This window comes from Scyliorhinus torazame, chromosome 27 (genome assembly GCF_047496885.1).
Source record: "Scyliorhinus torazame isolate Kashiwa2021f chromosome 27, sScyTor2.1, whole genome shotgun sequence".
Classification (NCBI taxonomy): Eukaryota; Metazoa; Chordata; class Chondrichthyes; order Carcharhiniformes; family Scyliorhinidae; genus Scyliorhinus; species Scyliorhinus torazame.
Window position 1 is genome coordinate 43,361,856 of NC_092733.1, and position 17,325 is coordinate 43,379,180.

General features: G+C 48.5%; 1 protein-coding gene across 1 annotated transcript in view; it reads left to right on the forward strand.

Annotated features, from left to right (window-relative positions):
* Positions 1-17,325, forward strand: part of LOC140403373 (uncharacterized) — a 201,595-nt gene that overhangs the window by 57,484 nt on the left and 126,786 nt on the right. The window contains exons 7-9 of the mRNA XM_072491293.1: positions 7,915-7,991; positions 8,084-8,248; positions 12,473-12,614. Of these exons, the coding sequence (XP_072347394.1) occupies positions 7,915-7,991; positions 8,084-8,248; positions 12,473-12,614 (384 nt within the window). The remainder of the gene's footprint in view (positions 1-7,914; positions 7,992-8,083; positions 8,249-12,472; positions 12,615-17,325) is intronic.

Consider the following 17,325-nt stretch of genomic DNA (forward strand, 5'->3'; position numbering starts at 1 on the left):
ACTTTCCATTACTTGGCCTACCACCGAAGTAAGACTAACTGGCCTGTAATTCCCAGGGTTATTCCTAGTCCCTTTTTTGAACAGGGGCATGACATTCACCACTCTTCAATCCCCTGGTACCACCCCTGTTGACAGTGAGGACGAAAAGATCATTGCCAACGGCTCTGCAATTTCATCTCTTGCTTCCCATAGAATCCTTGGATATATACCGTCAGGCCCGGGAGACTTGTCTATCCTCAAGTTTTTCAAAATGCCCAACACATCTTCCTTCCTGACAAGTATTTCCTCGAGCTTACCAATCTGTTTCACACTGTCCTCTCCAACAATATCGCCCCTCTCATTTGTAAATACAGAAGAAAAGTAGTCGTTCAAGACCTCTCCTGTCTCTTCAGACTCTATACACAATCTCCCGCTACTGTCCTTGATCGGACCTACCCTCGCTCTCGTCATTCTTATATTAATCACATATGTGTAAAAGGCCTTGGGGTTTTCCTTGATCCTACCTGCCAAAGATTGTTCATGCCCTCTCTTTGCTCTCCTTATCCCTTTCTTCAGTTCCCTCCTGGCTATCTTGTATCCCTCCAATGCCCTGTCTGAACCTTGTTTCCTCAGCCTTATATAAGTCTCCTTTTTCCACTTAACAAGACATTCAACCTCTCTTGTCAACCATTGTTCCCTCACTCGACCATCTCTTCCCTGCCTGACAGGGACATACATATCAAGGACACGTAGCACCTGTTCCTTGAACAAGTTCCACATTTCACTTGTGTCCTTCCCTGCCAGCCTATGTTCCCAACTTATGCACTCCAATTCTTGTCTGACAACATCGTATTTACCCTTCCCCCAATTGTAAACCTTGCCCTGTTGCACGTACCTATCCCTCTCCATTACTAAAGTGAAAGTCACAGAATTGTGGTCACTATCTCCAAAATGCTCCCCCACTAACAAATCTATCACTTGCCCTGGTTCATTACCAAGTACTAAATCCAATATTGCCCCTCCTCTGGTCGGACAATCTACATACTGTGTTAGAAAAGCTTCCTGGACACACTGCACAAACACCACCCCATCCAAACTATTTGATCTAAAGAGTTTCCACTCAATATTTGGGAAGTTAAAGTCGCCCATGACTACTACCCTATGACTTCTGCACCTTTCCAAAATCTGTTTCCCAATCTGTTCCTCCACATCTCTGCTACTATTGGGGGGCCTATAGAAAACTCCTAACAAGGTGACTGCTCCTTTCCTATTTCTGACTTCAACCCATACTACCTCAGTAGGCTGATACTCCTCGAACTGCCTTTCTGCAGCTGTTATACTATCTCTAATTAATAATGCCACCCCCCCACCTCTTTTACCACCCTCCCTAATCTGATTGAAACATCTATAACCAGGGACCTCCAACAACCATTTCTGCCCCTCTTCTATCCAAGTTTCCGTGATGGCCACTACATCGTAGTCCCAAGTACCGATCCATGTCTTAAGTTCACCCACCTTATTCCTGATGCTTCTTGCGTTGAAGTATACACACTTCAACCCATCTCCGTGCCTGCAAGTACTCTCCTTTGTCAGTGTTCCCCTCCCCACTGCCTCACTATACGCTTTGGCGCCCTGAATATCGGCTACCTTAGTTGCTGGACTACAAATCCGGTTCCCATTCCCCTGCCAAATTAGTTTAAACCCTCCCGAAGAGTACTAGAAAACCTCCCTCCCAGGATATTGGTGCCCCTCTGGTTCAGATGCAACCCGTCCTGCTTGTACAGGTCCCACCTTCCCCAGAATGCGCTCCAATTATCCAAATGCCTGAAGCCCTCCCTCCTACACCATTCCTGCAGCCACGTGTTCAGCTGCACTCTCTCCCTATTCCTAGCCTCGCTATCACGTGGCACCGGCAACAAACCAGAGATGAAAACTCTGTCTGTCCTGGCTTTTAACTTCCAGCCTAACTCCCTAAACTTGTTTATTACCTCCACACCCCTTTTCCTACCTATGTCGTTGGTACCAATGTGCACCACGACTTCTGGCTGCTCAGCCTCCCTCTTAAGGATCCTGAAGACACGATCCGAGACATCCCTGGCCCTGGCACCCGGGAGGCAACATACCTTCCGGGAGTCTCGTTCGCGACCACAGAATCTCCTATCTATTCCCCATAACATAAGAACATAAGAACTAGGAGCAGGAGTCGGCCATCTGGCCCCTCGAGCCTGCTCCGCCATTCAATTAGATCATGGCTGATCTGTTGTGGACTCAGCTCCACTTTCCGGCCCGAACACCATAACCCTTAATCCCTTTATTCTTCAAAAAACTATCTATCTTTATCTTAAAAACATTTAATGAAGGAGCCTCTACTGCTTCACTGGGCAAGGAATTCCATAGATTCACAACCCTTTGGGTGAAGAAGTTCCTCCTAAACTCAGTCCTAAACCTACTTCCCCTTATTTTGAGGCTATGCCCCCTAGATCTGCTTTCACCCGCCAGTGGAAACAACCTGCCCGCATCTATCCTATCTATTCCCTTCATAATCTTATATGTTTCTATAAGATCCCCCCCTCATCCTTCTAAATTCCAACGAGTACAGTCCCAGTCTACTCAACCTCTCCTCGTAATCCAACCCCTTCAGCTCTGGGATTAACCTAGTGAATCTCCTCTGCACACCCTCCAGTGCCAGTACGTCCTTTCTCAAGTAAGGAGACCAAAACTGAACACAATACTCCAGGTGTGGCCTCACTAACACCTTATACAATTGCAGCATAACCTCCCCAGTCTTAAACTCCATCCCTCCAGCAATGAAGGACAAAATTCCATTTGCCTTCTTAATCACCTGTTGCACCTGAAAACCAACTTTCTGCGACTCATGCACTAGCACACCCAGGTCTCTCTGCACAGCAGCATGTTTTAATATTTTATCATTTAAATAATAATCCCTTTTGCCATTATTCTTATCAAAATGGATAACTTCACATTTGTCAACATTGTATTCCATCTGCCAGACCCTAGCCCATTCACTTAGCCTATCCAAATCCCTCTGCAGACTTCCAGTATCCTCTGCACTTTTTGCTTTACCACTTATCTTAGTGTCGTCTGCAAACTTGGACACATTGCCCTTGGTCCCCAACTCCAAATCATCTATGTAAATTGTGAACAGTTGTGGGCCCAACACTGATCCCTGAGGGACACCACTAGCTACTGATTGCCAACCAGAGAAACACCCATTAATCCCCACTCTTTGCTTTCTATTAATTAACCAATCCTCTATCCATGCTCCTACTTTCCCCTTAATGCCATGCATCTTTATCTGATGCAACAACCTTTTGTGTGGCACCTTGTCAAAGGCTTTCTGGAAATCCAGATATACCACATCCATTGGCTCCCCGTTATCTACCGCACTGTTAATGTCCTCAAAGAATTCCACTAAATTAGTTAGGCACGACCTGCCCTTTATGAACCCATGCTGCGTCTGTCCAATGGGACAATTTCCATCCAGATGCCTCGCTATTTCTTCCTTGATGATAGATTCCAGCATCTTCCCTACTACCGAAGTTAAGCTCACTGGCCTATAATTACTCACTTTCTGCCTACCTCCTTTTGTTAACCATTGAATCTCCTACAACTATTGCTTTTCTATTCTCCCCCCTTCCCTTCTGAGCCCCAGAGCCAGACTCAGTGCCAGAGACCTGGCCGCTAGGGCCTTCCCCCGGTAGGTCATCCCCCCCAACAGCATCCAAAACGGTATACTTGTTTTGAAGGGGAACGGCCACGAGGGGTCCCTGCACTGTCTGCCTGTTTGGTTTTTTCTCCCTGACTGTAACCCAGCTATTCTTGTCCTGTACCTTGGGTGTGGTTACCTCCCTGTAACTCTTCTCAATCACCCCCTCTGCCTCCCGGATGATCCGAAGTTCATCCAGCTTCAGCTCCAGTTCCCTAACACGGTCTTTGAGGAGCTGAAGTTGGGTGCACTTCCCGCAGGTATAGTCAGCGGGGTCACCAGTGGTATCCCTCACCACCCACATCCTACAGGAGGAGCATGCAACTGGCCTAGCCTCCATCCCCTCTTACCTTACAGAATATAGCTGCCGTGTGGACTAACTAGATCTCCGCCCTCCGACTCTGCTCCCAGTCAGCTACAGTTTCTGTAAACTCCTGGCTCTCTTCGCACTCTTTGCGGAAATGTCGGAAACAAAATGAAAGGAGCACCTTACTCCCTCCTCACCTAACTCCCTCGGTCACCAAACTCTTACTATAGCACTCAAAAAGCACCAAATTCAGCACTCCCTCGGTCACCAAACTCTTACTATAGCACTCAAAAAGCACCAAATTCAGCACTCAGTGCAAACAAAGTCTGCACTGTCGGGGATCACTTTTATACTGTGAATCTAGCCTCTGAAAACTGGCCTAATCCAATTAACTAATTACAAAGCTCCAGCTGCAAGTGCCTACAAGTAGAAGCCTGTTTAAAGCTGATTGAAAATTCACCTTCTTCTAAACCAAACAGCAACTTTTAAGTTAATTAACTAAATAAAAGAAAGACTAAACTTTAGATAAAAATGAAGCCTTATACTCCCTCGGTCACCAAACTCTTACTTTAGCACTCAAAAAGCACCAAATTCAGCACTCCCTCGGTCACCAAACTCTTACTTTAGCACTCAAAAAGCACCAAATTCAGCACTCAGTGCAAACTCAGCAGCCTTTTAAATCACAGAGACAGAGAGAACAAAGAGAGAATTGTCCAGCTGCTTCCTGGCTGAAAGTCCTCTTCGAACTGAGGACAAAATGGAGCTCTCCAGATGTCCCTCCTTTCTTCCAGAAGATTCTGAGTGGCTCCACCAATCGTAAGCAACAACAGGAGATAGTCCAGCATTTCAGATTCACCGATTGGCTGCATGCCCAGTCTATCAAACTGACATCATGGCTTCTGCCACAGACCCTAAAAGGGAAGTCCTGGGCCATTAGACCGGGGGCAGTTTTGTTTTGCAGCAGCTAGCAAGGGGATTGTAGATGAAAGGCAAACGGGACAAAATTAAAAAGGAAACGCAGAGCAGATAAATGGTTTACAACAGTATCCTAATAGTATACCACAAGAACCCAGGAACCCAGTCTGGATCCCTCCAGAATGCCACTGGAAACAACCTTCCGATCTCAATACTAACACGAACCAGAACCCTTTGCTTTCTGGCATTAAGCCAATTGGGATGCAGATTGGCACTTTGGCTGGATCGCATCAGATAGCAACTTCCTGACCCGTCCGTCTTGTTGGACCTTGTCAAAACTCTTGCTAAAACCCATGTAGGTTATATCATGCACGTTATCCTCATCAACCCTCCATGTTACTGCCCCAAACATATAATCAATTTAGTCAAACTAGACTTCGCCGGAACAGATCGGTCCTGACTCTCTTTGATTAAGTTATGTCTTTCGAAACCATAGAATCATCGAATTTACAGTCCAGAAGGAGGCCATTTGGCACATCAAATCTGTACCGGCCCATGGAAAGAGCACCACTCCCAAGCCCACAGCTCCACCCTATCCCCGTAACCCAGTCACCCCACCTCAATTTTTTGGACACTTAAGGGCAATTTATCATGGCCAATCCACCTAACCTGCACATCTTTGGGCTATGGGAGGAAACCGGAGCACCCGGAGGAAACCCACGCAGACAGGGGGAGAACGTGCAGACTCCGCACAGACAGTGACCCAAGCCGGGAATCGAAGCTGGGACCCTGGAGCTGTAAAGCAACTGTGCTAACCACTATGCTACCATGCTGCCCCTGATTGAGCAGCAAGGTAGCATTATGGTTAGCACAATGGCTAAGTCCAAAGATGTGCAGGGGTAAGTGGATTGGCCATGCTAAATTGCCCTTAGTGTCCAATAAAAAGTAATGATGTGGAGATGCCGGCATTGGACTGGGGTGGGCACGGTAAGAAGTCTTACAACACCAGGTTCAAGTCCAACAGGCTTGTTTCGAATCACTAGCTTTCGGAGCACTGCTCCTTCCTCAGGTGAATGAAGAGGTATGTTCCAGAAACATATATATAGACAGATTCAAAAACAGTAAGGTACGGTGGGGTTATGGGGATAGGGTAGAAGTGTAGGGACCGGTGCGGACTCGATGGGCCGAATGGGTCCTTCAGCACTGTAAATTCTGTGATCATAATATATAAACCATGATTAATATAATTTTATACAATTATTCCCCATAATGTACCCATCACAGACGTTAGACGGAGTGGTCTGTAATTAGTCACACTGTCTCTTCATCCTGTTTTTGTTATTAGTCCTGCAGATCTCCAGCTCCACACCTATAGCCATGGTCAATGGGTGAAGATGCTTTGAGTCCTGGTTACATCTTCCCTTGTTTTCCTCAACAGCCTGGGAGACATTTTGTCTCTGTCTGGTATAAGGATCCGGCCAAAAACCTTTGTCTGTTCTGTGTTTCTTTTGTAATTCCTGTCCTGCTGACTGCCTTTAATCTACAGTCCACTTCTTAGCTGCTGCAAAACTGGGATTTATGCTTAAGCTCCAGACTTTAGGCGTACCAAACCACCCCTGGTCTAATCAAGTTGCCCAGGACTCCCCCTTTATGCTGTGTGGCAGAGCCCATGATGTCAGTCTGATAACCTTGTAAGCAGCCAATCTGTGTGTCTGAAATTCTGAGACTTTGCCTGTTTTCGCTTGTGATTGGTTGAGCCATTCGGAACATTTCGGAAGAAATGCGGGTCATGTGAAGAGCTCCATCTTGTCCTGACTTTTGTGAAGAGATTCAGCCAGCAGCTTGAAGGCACTCTCTCCCAGCCAGACGTGTGGAGGGCACTCCTATTTAGAAGATTGCAGACAGGAGTCAGACCTGTGAAGGAGCTGCTGGTTTTAAAGGCTGTGACTTCAGTTACTGAGCAGGTCTGTAACAGTTTAGTTCTCTGTCTGAATGGCTGGGGGAAACGCAACCTGAGGATTCTCTGCATGATGCAGGTCGAAACTCTGCACCGAGATCGGCCAAACAGACAAAGGCAGACTGGACATAAAGTCTGCTGTAATTTCTCAGGTATAAAGCTCCAGTCGTATCTCAAGGAGACAGAGATTCCACCTGGTGGTCAAAGGATAGAATTACGCTGACCAAAATCTCCTGTGTAAGGCTCCATCTAGTGGTCAAAGGATGGAATTGCACTGACTTGAATCGCCTGTGCAAATCAATTCCCAGAGGGGTGCATTCAGAGAAGACCGATGCCTACAGAGGTCACAACCCCAGCAGTGAAGAACCTCAAATTGCGCAGCTCCTTAATTTTTGAACCTTTCCTACCCCCCTTACTGTGTACCTGTCTGGTGTGTGTCTGGGTGGAGGGTGGGACGGGGTTTTGTGAATTGGTGACTAGCAGACAGTTGTTACGTTGTTTCCATTATATGTTCTTCTTTTCTCTTGTTATAATAAACAGTTAGTTACTATTTTACCAATAAACCTGGTGCCCGTAACTCGTTATCGCAGTCAAGGGTTAACAAACTCAAGGAAACACATGAATTATTGGGTAATTCACTCCGGGATCTGTGGGGGAACTGACTGTGCACCCACCCAGGGTGTCATAACACTGGGGACATGTCCACTTTCCAGGGTGCTAAACACGGTAATATTCCCTCCCCTGCTGAGTTTATCCCACTGCACATTTCACACAGGTCCTCCTGAATACAATGTGAAATGGAAACACAACATGCTGCAAATACTCAGCAGCTCAGTCAGCTTCTGTGGAGAGAATCAGAGTTAATGTTTGGTGTTGTGATAACTCCTCTGTCCTGACGAAGGGTCATCACAAACAGAAAGGTTAATTCTGTTTCTCTCCACACAGGCTGCCTGACCAGCTGAGTAATTCCTTCTTCATTTTATTGTGATTTCCCCAGTCCAGCGACTGACTCTGTGATTGTTCTTTCAGTCCTGGTGGATCGACCATTCCTGAGGCTGTTGTTCCAGTCAATCACTGCTCCACAAGCGCCCCGGGCTGGTTACGTGGTAATTTCAGACTCTATTATCTCAGATTTCCATTGACTGTCCAACATATTCACACTGGATACACTTTTCACTCTTTCTATCCCTCGTTTCAGGTAGGCATCCCACTCCGGGTGATGGGGAGGTGAAGAGGCAAGTTTGTTTTCACTGGAGTGGAAATAGTTGTCGCTGGTCTCAGGACATAAAGATCAAACGCTGCAGGAATTACTTTGTTTATTACTTGAAGAAGACTCCTGTCTGTCACCTCGCTTACTGCACAGGTACATTGGGGTTTTTAAATGGAGTAAACGGGTAATTCTGGGATGTCCCAGGTCAGCAGCAGCAATGACAAAGTTACATCAGAGCCTCGCTGCTGGAAGGGACTGAAACCCAAAGTGTAATTTCCAGCGACGGGAACTGAATCAGACACTCTGATAGCTCCTTTGTAACCCTTTCCCAACTCACTCACCTTGCTGCAGTCGGAGGGGAAACGTTCAAATCAATTCGGAAGGATGTGAGAACTGGACACTTGGATAATGATGATCTGATTGGACACAGTCGACATGGGTTAATGTGGGGAAAGATGTTGGACGAACATGTTGGGGGTTTTGAGGATGTTACTTACAGAATTGATAAAGGGGAATGTAGAGTTCCTGTATTTTCAGAAAGCTTTTGATCAACTCACCAACAGGAGGTTGGTCAACAAAGTAAAGCAATGGGATAGGAGACAAGATACTGACACAGACTAAGGACTGGTTAACAGGCAGAGTCGGGATTATGGGGAGAAGGCAGGAGAATGGGATGAGAAAAACAACAGCCATGATTGAATGGCGGAGCAGACTCGATGGGCCGAGTGGCCTAATTCTGCTCCTATGTCTTTCAGCCCATCGTGCCTGTGTCAGTCGAAATCAACCCCTAACCATTCTAATCCCATTTCCCAGCACTTGGCCCATAGTTTGCCCTGGGACTGCAAGTGCTCATCTAAATACTTCTTAATGTTCTGAGGGTCTCTGCCTCCACCCCCCTTTCAGGCAGCGAGTTCCAGACTCCCAACCCCCTTCTGGGGAAAAAGGTTTCTCCTCAAACCCCCTCGAACCCTCCTGCCCCTTACCGGAAATCTCTGCCCCCTGGTCACTGATCCCTCCACCAAGGGGTAAGGTTTCTTCCTGCCCACTCTATCTGTGTGCCTCATAATTTTATACATCTCAATCATGTCCCCCTCAGTCTCCTCTGCTCCAAGGAAAACAACCCCAGTCTATCCAATCTCTCTTCATAACTAAACCTCTCCAGCCCAGGCAACATCCTGGTAAATCTCCTCTGCACCCTGTCCAGTGGCTATCACATCCTTCCTGTAATGTGGATTCCAGAACTGCACACAATACTCTAGCAGTGGCCTAACCGACGTTTTATACAGTTCCAGCATAACCTCCCTGCTCTTAAACTCGCTGCCTCGGCTAATAAAGGCCATTGGCCTTCTTAACCACTGTATCCACCTGCTCTGCTACCTTCAGGGACGGGTGTCCATGCACACCAAGGCCCCTCTGATCCTCGGGGCTTCCCAGGGTCCAGCCGTTTACCATGTAATCCTTTGCCTTGTTTGTCCTGTCCAAGTGCATCACCTCACACTTATCCGCATTGAATTCCATTTGCCACTGGTCAGCCCATATGACCAGCCCATCTAATCCTCCTCACTATTTATCACCCGCCAATTTTCATATCATTCACAAACTTACTGATCAACCTCTCCTCATAGGAAAATCCCTCCATACTCAGGATGAACTGAGTGACTATCAAATCCTTGGAGAGAAATCCAATCAGTCCCATTCCCGTACCAGCCTCCCCGAACAGGTGCCGGAATGTGGCAACTAGGGGCTTTTCACACTAACTTCATTGAAGCCTACTTGTGACAATAAGCGATTTTCATTTCATTTCCTCGTTCTGTTCCCATTTCCCTGGACGCATGTTCCATCGAGTGCACATTCCATTTCCTTTTCGAATTGTCTCTGTTTCCCCCTCACTCACTGACAATGAGATCCAGATCAATACCTGTCGATGTGTTAAAAAGTTCCCACTCACTTTCCCCTCCACATCTGAGCACAAAGATTCAAACCATGTCCCCTCCTCCTTGTACCGTCAGCAACTCTCTGACCAATGGGAAGAGCTTCTCTTTCTCTGCATGATAGAAACCAGTCACCACCTTCGACACGGCGAGCAACTCTCACCGTAGTACCTTTGCCCTCGAAACAATAAGCTCAGATTCCCCATTTACAAAATGAGGACCCAATTCAATTATTCTTTTCCAATTAAGGGGCAATGTAGAATGGCCAATCCACCTACCCTGCACATCTTTGGGGTATGGGGGTGAATCCGCGCAGACACGGGGAGAATGTACAAACCCCACACGGACAGTGACCTGGGGCCGGGGTCAAACCCGGATCCTCAGCGCCGTAGGCATCAGATTCTCCATTCTAAACTTGTACTGAGCTCCATCATTCCTGTAGCTATCCTGGTTAAATCTCCTCTGCCCCCTCTTGGGCGAAATTCTCCGGTATCGGCGCGATGTCCGCAGACTGGCGCCCAAAACGGCGCAAATCAGTCGGGCATCGCGCCGCCCCAAAGGTGCGGAATGCTCTGCAGCTTGGGGGGCCGAGCCCCACCCTTAAGGGGCTAGGCCCGCGCCGGACGAATTTCCGCCCACCAGCTGGCGGAAAAGGCCTTTGGTGCCCCGCCAGCTGGCGCGGAAATTACATCTCCGGGCGGCGCATGCGCGGGAGCGTTAGCGGCCACTGACGGCATCCCCGCGCCTGCGCAGTGGAGGGAGTCTCTTCCGCCTCCGCCATGGTGGAGACCGTGGCGAAGGCGGAAGGAAAAGAGTGCCCCCACGGCACAGGCCCGCCCGCGGATCAGTGGGCCCCGATCGCGGGCCAGGCCACCGTGGGGGCACCCCCCGGGGCCAGATCGCCCCGCGCCCCCCCCCAGGACCCCGGAGCCCGCCCGCGCCGCCTTGTCCCGCCGGTAAGGTAGGTGGTTTAATCTACGCCGGCGGGACAGGCATTTTAGCAGCGGGACTTCGGCCCATTCGGGCCGGAGAATCGCGCGGGGGGGCCCGCCAACCGGCGCGGCACGATTCCCGCCCCCGCCGAATATCCGGTGCCGGAGAATTCGGCAACCGGCGGGGGCGGGATTCACGCCAGCCCCCGGCGATTCTCTGACCCGGCGGGGGGTCGGAGAATCTCGCCCAAGAACCCTCACATCCTTCAACATGGTCTTTGCTGATTTTACACATTACACCTCTACTAATGGTTTCATCACGTCCCACTCAATATAAGTGATTGTCTTCAAAGACCATTGCCCACAGACCTCCAAGACCCTCTGTCCCTGAACACTCTTTTGAACTGCACCATAAAGTCTATCTTGACTCTCCCCAACTCTCCTCGAAAAAAGCTTCAGACCTTTCTGTGTGAAATCATCGGCCACTTTCTTGTCCATTTCACCAGCCTATCCATGTGCTGTTAAATAATGGGTATCCTCCTCACTCACTGCCCCATCTCCAGGTTTGCTTTGCTCAGGACGTTTGGAGAGTTATCGTGCCTTTCCAATATTCAAATCATTTCCCAATAGCAGAAAGTGTCCAGGTGGCAGCCCCAACACTGGGGATCATCATTGAATGTCAAAATAACCCATTCATCACCACCCACTGCTCAACCTCCTGAAGTGATTTTATTCTCCAAGCTGACACTGATTTTAAACTCTCAGAACCTTCAATTTGCAAATGGGCCCAGTTTTCCGTGTTTGTGAGTCACATCGATTGCTGCCGGGTGTGTCACGCTGAACCTCAGCCCCTCAGTGTGGAGTGAACTGAGTGAGGAGACTGCGATGTACATCTGCACATGGGACTAAACTGGAGTCAGCCATTCGGCCCTTCCAGCCTGTCCCAGCATTCAATCTGAGCCTGGCAGATTTGCCGGTTGCCTCATCTCCAATCTGCCGTCAGCCCCTCACAAGTCTTGAATCCCTTGTTTCTGAAAATCTCTAACTCAGCCTACAGTCAACTCAAAGAGCCAATCAGTGCTTTCTGGGAGATGGATTTCATAGAGTGACAACACTTTGGGTGGGGGGAGAGGGGGGTTGGGTGGGAGGGAGAGATGGGGGATGGTGGGGGGGGAGAGTCGGCATGGGTGGGGGGTTTGGGGGGTGATGGGTGTGGCGGGGAAGAGGGGGGAAGGGTGGGGGGGATGATGGGTGGGGGGAGAGAGAGGGGGGATGGGTGGGGTGGGGAGAGAGAGGATGGGTGGGGTGGAGGGGAGATGAGGAGGGGGGATGGGTGGGGGGTGGGGGGTTCCGGGTACTGGTCTCGGGAAGGAGCAGAGATTCCCGCTTTCATTTCAGGGATTTGATAGCAGAGCAGTGGGTGAAAGGGAGGTTTTTAATGTTTCAATGGAGACGAGTCAGTGTGGAACATTTCCTAAACTTTATCTTTACAATAAACATCTTGTGCTCATCAGCCGGACAGTCCAAGCCTGTCGACCCGTGTGTGAGTCACCAAGTCCTGAACCAGCGGTGGAGGAGCACAAAGTGTGTTGGTCGAAAGTGTTCTAGTTTACATTGTGACAACAAACTTGTCCCTGGATGGTACAGATTCAACAGGTAAGATACAGGGGGAAACTTGATTAAACTCATCAGTGTAACTGCAGAGAATTGGTTGAGAGTAAAGGAAAGATCGAGGCTCCTGCAGTGGTCCAGACATGGATCTGAAATAAATAAAAATAGTGAATCCAGCCTTGGTTGGGATAATCTTGTCCAATACCGTGGATCTTCCCCTGAAAGACAATTCATGACCAGCCACTTTAACTCCCAGGCTCAATAGCTCCTGAATTGAAAAAAAAATAATTGGCCACGCTAAATTTATAAAACAAAAAAAGAGAGGGTTTCAGCCACCAATATGGTCAGTTCGCCAAACTATTTAGAGCCTGCTGCATTCGGGTTAATGGGACTCTTTATAATTCCAAAAGACGGGCCTCGCACGCGTCCAGGAGGATGAATTTCTGACGATCTTCCACCATAATTGTTATAGGGAACTCTATAGTCAGGGGCACAGATAGGCGCTTCTGTGGACGTGAAAGAGACTCCAGGATGGTATGTTGCCTCCCTGGTGCCAGGGTCCAGGATGTCTCCGAACGGGTAGAGGGAATCCTGAAGGGGGAGGGCAAACAGGCAGAGGTCGTTGTACATATTGGTACTAACGACATAGGCAGGAAGGGGCATGAGGTCCTGCAGCAGGAGTTCAGGGAGCTAGGCAGAAAGTTAAAAGACAGGACCTCGAGGGTTGTAATCTCGGGATTACTCCCTGTGCCACGTGCCAGTGAGGCTAGAAATAGGAAGATAGAGCAGACAAACACGTGGCTAAACAGCTGGTGTAGGAGGGAGGGTTTCTGTTATCTGGACCACTGGGAGCTCTTCCGGGGCAGGTGTGACCTGTATAAGATGGACGGGTTGCATCTAAACCGGAGAGGCATAAATATCCTGGCCGCGAGATTTGCTAGTGTCACACGGGAGGGTTTAAACTAGTATGGCAGGGGGGTGGGCACGGGAGCAATAGGTCAGAAGGTGAGAGCATTGAGGGAGAACTAGGGAATAGGGACAGTGTGGCTCTGAGGCAGAGCAGACGGGGAGAAGTTGCTGAACACAGCGGGTCTGGTGGCCTGAAGTGCATATGTTTTAATGCAAGGAGCATTACGGGTAAGGCAGATGAACTTAGAGCTTGGATTACTACTTGGAACTATGATGTTGTTGCCATTACAGAGACCTGGTTGAGGGAAGGGCAGGATTGGCAGCTAAACGTTCCAGGATTTAGATGTTTCAGGCGGGATAGAGGGGGATGTAAAAGGGGAGGCGGAGTTGCGCTACTTGTTCAGGAGAGTATCACAGCTATACAGCGAGAGGACACCTCAGAGGGCAGTGAGGCTATATGGGTAGAGATCAGGAATAAGAAGGGTGCAGTCACAATGTTGGGGGTATACTACAGGCCTCCCAACAGCCAGCGGGAGATAGAGGAGCAGATAGGTAGACAGATTTTGGAAAAGAGTAAAAACAACAGGGTTGTGGTGATGGGAGACTTCAACTTCCCCAATATTGACTGGGACTCACTTAGTGCCAGGGGCTTAGACGGGGCAGAGTTTGTAAGGAGCATCCAGGAGGGCTTCTTAAAACAATATGTAAACAGTCCAACTAGGGAAGGGGCGGTACTGGACCTGGTATTGGGGAATGAGCCCGGCCAGGTGGTAGATGTTTCAGTAGGGGAGCATTTCGGTAACAGTGACCACAATTCAGTAAGTTTTAAAGTACTGGTGGACAAGGATAAGAGTGGTCCGAGGATGAATGTGCTAAATTGGGGGAAGGCTAATTACAACAATATTAGGCGGGAACTGAAGAACATAGATTGGGGGCGGATGTTTGAGGGCAAATCAACATCTGACATGTGGGAGGCTTTCAAGTGTCAGCTGAAAGGAATACAGGACAGGCATGTTCCTGTGAGGAAGAAAGATAAATACGGCAATTTTCGGGAACCTTGGATGACGAGTGATATTGTAGGCCTCGTCAAAAAGAAAAAGGAGGCATTTGTCAGGGCTAAAAGGCTGGGAACAGACGAAGCCTGTGTGGCATATAAGGAAAGTAGGAAGGAACTTAAGCAAGGAGTCAGGAGGGCTAGAAGGGGTCATGAAAAGTCATTGGCAAATAGGGTTAAGGAAAATCCCAAGGCTTTTTACACTTACATAAAAAGCAAGAGGGTAGCCAGGGAAAGGGTTGGCCCACTGAAGGATAGGCAAGGGAATCTATGTGTGGAGCCAGAGGAAATGGGCGAGGTACTAAATGAATACTTTGCATCAGTATTCACCAAAGAGAAGGAATTGGTAGATGTTGAGTCTGGAGAAGGGGGTGTAGATAGCCTGGGTCACATTGTGATCCAAAAAGACGAGGTGTTGGGTGTCTTAAAAAATATTAAGGTAGATAAGTCCCCAGGGCCGGATGGGATCTACCCCAGAATACTGAAGGAGGCTGGAGAGGAAATTGCTGAGGCCTTGACAGAAATCTTTGGATCCTCGCTGTCTTCAGGGGATGTCCCGGAGGACTGGAGAATAGCCAATGTTGTTCCTCTGTTTAAGAAGGGTGGCAGGGATAATCCCGGGAACTACAGGCCGGTGAGCCTTACTTCAGTGGTAGGGAAATTACTGGAGAGAATTCTTCGAGACAGGATCTACTCCCATTTGGAAGCAAATGGACCTATTAGTGAGAGGCAGCACGGTTTTGTGAAGGGGAGGTCGTGTCTCACTAACTTGATAGAGTTTTTCGAGGAGGTCACTAAGATGATTGATGCAGGTAGGGCAGTAGATGTTGTCTATATGGACTTCAGTAAGGCCTTTGACAAGGTCCCTCATGGTAGACTAGTACAAAAGGTGAAGTCACACGGGATCAGGGGTGAACTGGCAAGGTGGATACAGAACTGGCTAGGCCATAGAAGGCAGAGGGTAGCAATGGAGGGATGCTTTTCTAATTGGAGGGCTGTGACCAGTGGTGTTCCACAGGGATCAGTGCTGGGACCTTTGCTCTTTGTAGTATATATAAATGATTTGGAGGAAAATGTAACTGGTCTGATTAGTAAGTTTGCAGACGACACAAAGGTTGGTGGAATTGCGGATAGCGATGAGGACTGTCTGAGGATACAGCAGGATTTAGATTGTCTGGAGACTTGGGCGGAGAGATGGCAGATGGAGTTTAACCTGGACAAATGTGAGGTAATGCATTTTGGAAGGGCTAATGCAGGTAGGGAATATACAGTGAATGGTAGAACCCTCAAGAGTATTGAAAGTCAAAGAGATCTAGGAGTACAGGTCCACAGATCACTGAAAGGGGCTACACAGGTGGAGAAGGTAGTCAAGAAGGCATACGGCATGCTTGCCTTCATTGGCCGGGGCATTGAGTATAAGAATTGGCAAGTCATGTTGCAGCTGTATAGAACCTTAGTTAGGCCACACTTGGAGTATAGTGTTCAATTCTGGTCGCCACACTACCAGAAGGATGTGGAGGCTTTAGAGAGGGTGCAGAAGAGATTTACCAGAATGTTGCCTGGTATGGAGGGCATAAGCTATGAGGAGCGATTGAATAAACTCGGTTTGTTCTCACTGGAACGAAGGAGGTTGAGGGGCGACCTGATAGAGGTATACAAAATTATGAGGGGCATAGACAGAGTGGATAGTCAGAGGCTTTTCCCCAGGGTAGAGGGGTCAATTACTAGGGGGCATAGGTTTAAGGAGAGAGGGGCAAAGTTTAAAGTAGATGTACGAGGCAAGTTTTTTACGCAGAGGGTAGTGGGTGCCTGGAACTCACTACCGGAGGAGGTAGTGGAGGCAGGGACGATAGGGACATTTAAGGGGGATCTTGACAAATATATGAATAGGATGGGAATAGAAGGATATGGACCCAGGAAGTGTAGAAGATTGTAGTTTAGTCGGGCAGTATGGTCGGCACGGGCTTGGAGGGCCGAAGGGCCTGTTCCTGTGCTGTACATTTCTTTGTTCTTTGTTCTTTGTTATAATACCTGGGGAAATTAGCCTGGAAGCTGTATCTCCTGCATTCAGCATACTAGCTCCAGTCTTGCAGACTTGCATCAAAGGCTTCTAGCTTACCGAACAGAGGCATCTTGGACTTTATGTCCACATGTTCCTGAATAATATTCATCCGGGGCGGCTGGCGGTTCCACAAACGAGACCGGAACCTCTTTGTCCTCGTCGCCAGTTTAGTGTTTGAGGAAGCTAGCAGGGATTTATTGAACTATGTACAACATCTAGCCACAGCAGTGGCCAATTCAGCCCCTTTTGGGACAATGAACAGCTCCGGGCCCTGCTTGGGTCGACTATATATTTAGATATAGCAACCGCCAGCTGGGTGGTCTCTGCTCCCTATCAGGGAAGCTCATACTCTTTGTGTCCCACGGGGGTATCAACAGTGGCTGCCCTTAGTCCTCGTCGGGGTGATGACACTCCCAAAACCCATTTCCTCCCACTTCTCCACATGGAGTTCACTTGCTCACACATCCACCCACCTGACCAGTCCATTGATATCTTCCAGGAGTTTACAGCTTTTCTCCTCACTCTCAAACCACAGGAACAATTTCCGTCTCTGCTACAGACATTTAATCATGTCGACAACTTTCAATCCCATTTCTTTGTTACAACACCCTGGGTGAGTGTGTAGTCAGTTACAGTCCCAACATAAGTGAATTGCCCAATAATTTGTGTTTTCCTGACTCCATCTATTCCCAAAGCCCCGTCCCACCCTCCACCTGGACACACACAAGACA